We start from the raw sequence: 8,059 nt of genomic DNA on the forward strand, positions 1-8,059 counted from the left end.
ACCATGATAAAATTCTTAAGGTTATTGATATCATTTTTTTATTGTTTATTTTTTATTAACCAATTGCCACATGAACATTTTGTGAAAAATGGCTGTTTTCATTGAAAAGCCACCTGTTACAAGTTCAAATTAATATGAAACTATAAAAAAGGCAATAGTTGACTTTGTAACTTTTTAGCTTTCGTTACGCCTTTCGTTAGGTTTGAGCGGAGTTCATTTTAACCCTTCACAAGTTTAAACCTTTCTTGTTGATGAGGGGAGCTGCTGTCTCCTACAAAACCCCGAGCAGAATGGTGGCACATGCCCCTCAAGCAACCCTAATGTATCTTTTTAAGCAACATTTCTCAAACGAAAATAAGTGTTTGGAGACTAAATAGGACATTTGTTCACTATTTGAGGCCTTAAAATGAGATGAAAATGTGTGAAAGGCGTGTATATGAGGTAATGGGTTAAGTATGACATAAAACATTTTGGCAAAAGTTATGTTTCCTATAAATGCACAATCACGTTTTACGCTTTGATGGGCATGATGCCTCTTTCACATATTTTTATTCTTATGTTGTTTTATTTTACGTGAAGTTTAACATATCTCATTAAAAAAAGTTTCACTCACTTGTTTTTGCTTCTTTCCTTTTCAATATACATTAAATGTATGATACATTAAAATGTTTGTGTATTTATTAAATTGAAAATGCATGGTTGACAAAGGAAATAAGTAACGTGTTTTAACTAAAATACTAGAATCTGACTTACTGTAAACATCTACATCTACTTTAAAACCCAATATTGTCAATGGTCTCGTGTCCATTATCTCATATACCGCTGAAAAGAAAATGCTTAAATGTATATATCTGACAAAATATGCTATTGAATGCTGTGGCAAAATTAACTTGTATTTCAGACAATCGAGCCTTTAAATTACATCATGGAGTATTATGTGGTAAACTGTGACTGGATAGATCTGAAATAAAGAAATGAATAGTACCAGGTGAGGTTTTTCTAGACAAAATAACATAAATGTAAAGTATTATACAAAACATGTTTGAAACAACAAAACCACACTATATGTATCTCCTCTTTGTTAGCATTGAATTTCTTGTCACGATTAAGTATAATATTTGTAATTAATGATATTAAATGGTTTAAATTATTTGCGGCATAAAACCACTCACATTCTTTAGCTATCGCCGTCAAAATTAATGAGTGTTTTACAATATTTTGATTTCCATTTTGGAAAACTGAATTTAGTTGACTGTATACCTGAATAAAAAAAACAAATATGTTAAACATATCGGATTTATTTTTCTTAAACTATTTGAGACCAATTAAAGAACATTTTACTAGGTATTTTTAATGATTATAATTGATTGTACGATTATATTATTTTATACAATATCATACCTGCAGACGTGTCAAATGTGACAATAGCAGAACTCTCCTTAGAATTAACAGTCACCTCCACAACTTTTCCGCCAAAATCTATCACGTTTTCAAAGAATCTTTTCAACATAGACCTATTCATGTCTACCGATACTCTGGAAAGTTTAATCTTTGTTGGCTCTTCAGTCAGTGTGTCATTTTCTATGAAGTGAATCGAAAAAAGTATGTTACTTAATATGTTTTTCTTTATAATCTATAAAAATGAACGCTTAAGTTATATCAGTTGAAACCAATAATGTCACATTGCTTACTTCAATAATAAGAGAGGTGGAACAAATATAAGACCAGATAAAAAGTTTCAACCTTTCTGTTCATTCTATTCGCACCTGTTTCGTTTAGGAAACCTTAAAATAGAAAATAGGTTGAACCTTGGAATTCAAAACCTACATTTAGTTAAGAAGGTGCCTCTTATTTAAGCAGTACTAATTTTCTTAACAACCAACAATTTTAATTCGAAAAATTCCCCAAACTTGCATTATTTCATTTAACAATATTTTTCTGCTGCTGCAAAAGTATAGATATTTTTATAGTATTTAACAAAATTACACTCTCAAATAAAAAATCATGCGGACCAAAATAATTAAAAAAATTTTTATAACCATTTTAGATTTCATTTTTACCTATAATTAATGAATTTGTGGATACAATAGCATATTGTTTATTAACAATTTATTCTTACTATCGTTATGTATTACCTGCTATTAACCTGTTTTTTTGTTTTTTTACCTTTTGTTGTTTTGTTTTTGTTTTGTTTATTCATCACATACTTATCACATACTTTTTTTAACACTGTCATCAAGAAGTTGTCATGCTGGACATGTTGAGATTCTTAATAAATATCAAGATAAATGTTACTTTGGAATATACTGAAATTGTTAGAGATCTACAATCACAAGTATGATATTTCTTCATACCTTTTTTAATTTTCGGATTTTGGAAGTAAATTTGATATCACTTTTTACCAAATAATCGTTCGGAATTCAGAATTAAGAAGCACCGTAATTCATAGGAACTAATTACATAGGAAACAGAAGGAGAAATTTCGGGACTCTGAAAAATATTCAGATTTCAGAAGTTTCCTAATTTCAGAAGTTCCGGAATTCGAAAGTAACATTGTATTTTATCATCTTTAGTGATCTTGGTCTTGCAAATCTTAACCTTAATAACATGTTTTACACCCGTAGCCTTGAACATGGCAATGTGTGTTTCAATTCTTCAATACATGATGAGTAAATGGTCCAAATACATATTTTCATATTTATATCTGCACTTTGACCCATATTTGTGACCTTGACCTTGACCTCAGGGACTAAATTTTGTACACGACCCTCTGCCTTACAATGGTGATCATGTGTGCCAAGTTATATTGACTACCCTCAATGCATGTAGAAGTTTTGTTTCGGTCAAGCGTTTACCAATGAAGTGTTTGTCAACAATGACTAAAGGATTTTGAAACATATGGAAAATCGGTAACCACTCTGAAGCAATGTAAACACCAACAGCACCCAGAAAAACATGTAAAAAAGCAGATTTAGGTTGATTCTGTCTGTTGATAAAATTGCGGTATTAATATTAAGCATTAAATGTGTTGGGCAAAATTATCCCGGACCTGAAAATAATAATACACTGAGAAGAAGTTCGGAAAATGTTTACAACAGCCAAATAGCATGCTAAGAGAAAGAGAGAAAAGAGAAAAGAAGTTTTCTCAAAAATGATAAGACATCCAACTAAATAAATGAACCATGGAGCTAAGAAATTTGAAACGTCGTTACAGTTGAATATGCAAAAGCAATTTTGTCTGTCAATCATTTACAAGTTACAAAATTTGTCTCTTTATGTTTTTAAATGACTTTCAGTTCGACTATACTTTGCATAAGTATAAATAGAAATATGTAATATTTACGTACAAAGAAGTAATATGTTTACTGTATTTCTCTTTTTTGTTTTCTTTCAAAGTTGTTTATATGATAGGGCACTTAGTGTGCAAGGAAACAAAATCAATTTTACATACGTTTGTCATTGATTTGGCTTGAAGTTTCTGCTCCCTTCTTTTCTCTTCCAATAGAGTCGCGTTTTGAAGTGATACTTTCACCTAAAAAAAACTCAAACTTCCGTTATGAACATTTGTTTTATGTATTATGTGCCACAATTTTATATCAGATACAATGCTCTAACTGCGGTCAATTTGGGGTTAAATGATTTAAGCAATGCTACCATTGAATGAAAGTATCAAACTGGATATCACAAAATACAGAGATTGTAATTTATTTGATTCACAAGAAAGGAAAACGAACGGATTTTCTCAGAAAGATTTAAGACTTAGTGTTTTTTAAAAACTTTATGCATTGTGTACGACAATGAACATGTCCAGTCAGAATATCTACAGTTTCAATTTTTCATATTCTCAAAGTACATAATCACATGTAAAATATTCAATTGTCGCCAGAGGTGTCATTGAATAATAATCGTGTTAATTTAATCATATTGTTAAAAGAGGAATATATAGCGTTTTGGTACTGTTTAAATAAATAAACAATAATTTACCATCCGGTTCTGTTTCTGCACGTGCAAAATAATTTGTACGATAAGAAGGAAAAAATTACATTTATATTTAGAGTAATAAATTTAAACAACAAAACTTATGACACGTCCCTAAAAGAGTCGATTGCGTATTGTAATGTTACATATTAATAAACTCTATATTGTTATTTGAAAATAAAAGACAATGACCTATAATGAAAATTCTTTGAATTACACTAGGATAATTATTATATTCTTCATTGTTTTTTTTTCATTGTATTAATTACTATTGGTGAAATATTTATCTATCTATCATAACATTATATGCTACAGTCATAAATCTGAATAATAATGCAACCTGTTGTTTGTAATGATTCTGGTCCTTGTACATCTCTTTCGGCATGTTCAGATTCTGAATAGATTTTGTCCCCTTCAAAAGAAATTTATTGTTTTGATACTCTTTTAAAGTTGTTTGAATGTTCAGCTAGTCTAATGATTGTAATATGTCTAGCAAGAACTACTTTTTCTCGAAGTGCAAAACAAGAACTATCTTAAAAGCACATATTTAAATGCTGTTTGGACAAGCTTGATGTAAAAAAGTGAAAGTAAAATTCAATGCATAATTCTAAAAGGGGAAATTGGTCCAACGATTGCATTGTTTCTAAAATGATTCAAAAATATCAAAATATTATTTCTAATAATCGAATTAAGCTTGAAAATATATGTGTTTTTAGTTATATAGTATATCCCTTTTTGGCTTGACTTCTATATGTCTGCCCAACAACAGTCTGGCTTTATTTTCAGATGTCACTTTTATTGTTATTACTTATTTCGTTAGATAAAATAGAAGTTTTGAATAATGCTACTGATTTAAAGTTATGTGATATTGAATTTATTTTAGCTGTCAAATTGAACAAACTAATAAAGAAGAAATGCTATAAATGTTGTAAATAACCAATAATTGAGAATGAGTTATAAAAATATAAAACATAAACAAGAATAGAATTATCTTTAAATAGATACTCGGCCGAAGTCAAACTTGTTAATTGCATACGATAAGCTACTATTTACCATGATAACCGCAAACAGAACATTTTATTTGTCCTTAATAGTTTCATTTCATTTTTACCCGCAATGATTTTCCCCATTAATTGTCATCTTAGATTGAAACAAACAATATTACTTACATTATTTGATTTTAATCAAAATGGAATTTGATTTGAATAGGAATTTATAATGAAACAAAGATTTAGTAGATACTGTACACTAATTTCACCTAAAATTTTGCAACAGTTACTGTAAATTAGTCGAAAGTTCGTTATAATCGTGTTATGCCCGGTTCGAGAAGAGAATATAATGAATAGAACAGCTTAGAGGAGAAACCCAATCGAACGCAAAAGTATCAAAAAGGCGACCTGTCATATTTAATTTCATATATTTATTCAGAAGCTGTTAGAAACATCTAGAAAATATCATTATTGTGTTTTTATATATTTATTCTTATTTATATCTTTTTCCAACACTTCTTGCCATCGGACAATCGAACAGACCTCTACCTATAACGGAAGCTATTCTAAAGTATCAATCGAACAGGCTATAATTGTTAAATGACCAGTGAAAATTCAGCCTATATTCATTTCTTTACTGTTAATTTTAGCGGAAGTCAAGGTGAAATCGGACGGCGTTCGGCCGAAAACTTCCGTCTATAGTTTAAAAAGACATTTGAATATGATAAAATTCTAAAGGGTATTGATAGAACAATTATGGCAGAATGTGAAGTAATGTTAACATTACCTGCACATTATTGTTTTTACTCTTGGATGGGCATATAGATACTTCCGCATATTCTTTATTCTTAAGTTGTCTCACTTTGAATGAAGTTTATCAATAAGAAAACTAATTAATTAATTTCAATTTTACTCACTTGTGTCGCTTTTTACCTTTTAAATCTGCATATTTGAAAAAAGACAAAGGAAAAAGGTAAACTGTTTAACGGGAATAAAAGTGCTCAAATCTTACTTACTGTAAACATCTACATCAATATTAAACCCCAATATAGTCATTGGTCTCTTGTTCATTATTTCATATACAGCTGAAAAGATAATGCTTAAATGTGTATTCCTGACAAAACATGTCATTGAATGCAGTGACAAAATTAACTTGTATAATCATTTCATCCTGCAGTTTTGAGCTGTAAATTGTATTTTTTTATCTGATTGTTTTTTCCTTAAACTATTTGAGACCAAATAAAGAACAGTTTAATAAATATATTTAATGATTATAGACTGACTGATTTTACGGTTATATTTTTTACAGTTTCTTACCTGCAGACGTATCAAATGTGATAATAGCGAACTCTCCTTTTGGGATTAACAGTCACCTCAAACAACTTTTCCAACAAAAATCTATCGAGTTTTTCAAAGAATCTTTTTCAAACATAGCCCTGTTACAACCAGTTTTGCCAATAAAAAACGAGTTTTGCAATAATGTTATTGCAAAAACTGGTTACGTTGACATGATTTTATTGCAATTTGATTACAACAACCGGTTTTTGCAATAAAAACGAGTTTTGCCAATAAAATATTTTTTCTATCGGATTTTAATTGACATTATACAAAAAAACATTATAAAACTTATCTTGTATATTAGGATTGAACATGCAGGAATTATATTCGGGGATAATGAAATATATATGGCATATGATCAAACATTAATTTACATTCTCAATTTCATTAGTCTTTTTCCGTTTTAAATATATGATGAAAGGATGATCATCATGAAATATCAGCAAGCAACAACTGTATTTTGCTAAAAATTTCGGTGATATACATTTACAAGAACTTTAGTAAGGTCTTAAACTTACCAGTTCTTTGATGAAAGAAAAAAAAGAGTTTTGCAATAATTTTATTGCAAAACTGGTTGCAGTTGACATGATTTTCCATGGGCAATTTGATTACAACCGGTTTTGCAATAAAAACGAGTTTGCCCCAATAAAATATTTTTTCTATCGGGAACTTTATTGACATTTATACAAAAAGAAATTATAAAATTTTATCTATGTATATTAGGATTTGACCATGCAGGAATTATATTCGGGGATAATGAGTATATATTATGCGTATTGATCAAACAATTAATTTACATTCTCAATTTCAATAGTCTTTTTTCTTTTAATATATATGATGAAAGGATGATATCATCAATGAAATATCAGGACATGTACATTTACAAGAGCAACAACTGTATTTGCTCAATGATATACATACGAGAAACTTTTAGTAAGGTCTTAACTTTACCAGTTCTTTGATGAAAAAAAACGAGTTTTGCAAATAATTTTATTGGGCAAAACTCGTTGCGTTGACATGATTTTATTGCAATTTTGATTACAACCCGGTTTTGCAATAAAAACGAGGTTTTGGCAAAAAAATATTTTTTATATCGGAGTTTTATTGACTTTATACAAAAGACATTATAAAATTATCTATGTATTATATCAGGATTGACATGCAGGGATTATATTCGGGGGATAATGAATATGTAATATGCATATCTTCAAACAATAATGTACATTCTAAATTTCATTAGTTTTTAATTTTAATATATATATGATGAAAGAATCAGGGACTATACATAAACATTCTAAATTTCATAAGATTTTTTTTTCTTTTAATATATATGATGAAAGAATGATCATCATGAAATATTAGGACATGTACATTACAATTACAAACTGTAGTTTTGGACACTTCGTGTGCTTCAAATCTCAGTGTTATACATACAAGACATTTTAATAAGGTCTTTACTTACCAGTACCTTTGAAGAAATAGAAAAATATACGACTTTTTGCACAATTAATTTTATTGCCACCAAAACTCGTCGCGTTGACATGATTTTATATTGCAATTTGATCCCAACCAGGTTTTGCAATTAAAAACGAGTTTTGCACCAATAAGATATTTTTTTCTATCGGATTTGATTGAGATTATACAAAAGACATTATAAAATTTATCTAAAAGATGTATATTAGGATTGGACATGCAGGGATTATATACGGGAAGAATGAATATAATTATAATGCTCAAAAAATAATAACATTCTA

General features: G+C 29.0%; 1 protein-coding gene across 1 annotated transcript; it reads right to left on the reverse strand.

Annotated features, from left to right (window-relative positions):
* Nucleotides 1–753: 753 nt before the first annotated feature.
* Nucleotides 754–6,306, reverse strand: LOC132748271 (uncharacterized; the record flags this gene model as incomplete). The annotated part of the gene is made up of 6 exons (XM_060737842.1): nucleotides 6,285–6,306; nucleotides 5,984–6,052; nucleotides 4,319–4,390; nucleotides 3,452–3,532; nucleotides 1,402–1,581; nucleotides 754–822 (listed from the first exon to the last, which is right to left on the reverse strand). Coding segments are annotated over exons 2-6 (457 nt in total), but the record flags the coding sequence as incomplete, so codon positions are not given.
* Nucleotides 6,307–8,059: the final 1,753 nt, after the last annotated feature.

Source organism: Ruditapes philippinarum, unplaced genomic scaffold (assembly GCF_026571515.1).
Source record: "Ruditapes philippinarum isolate M1 unplaced genomic scaffold, ASM2657151v2 ctg3048_1_1_1_1, whole genome shotgun sequence".
NCBI classification, from domain to species: Eukaryota; Metazoa; Mollusca; class Bivalvia; order Venerida; family Veneridae; genus Ruditapes; species Ruditapes philippinarum.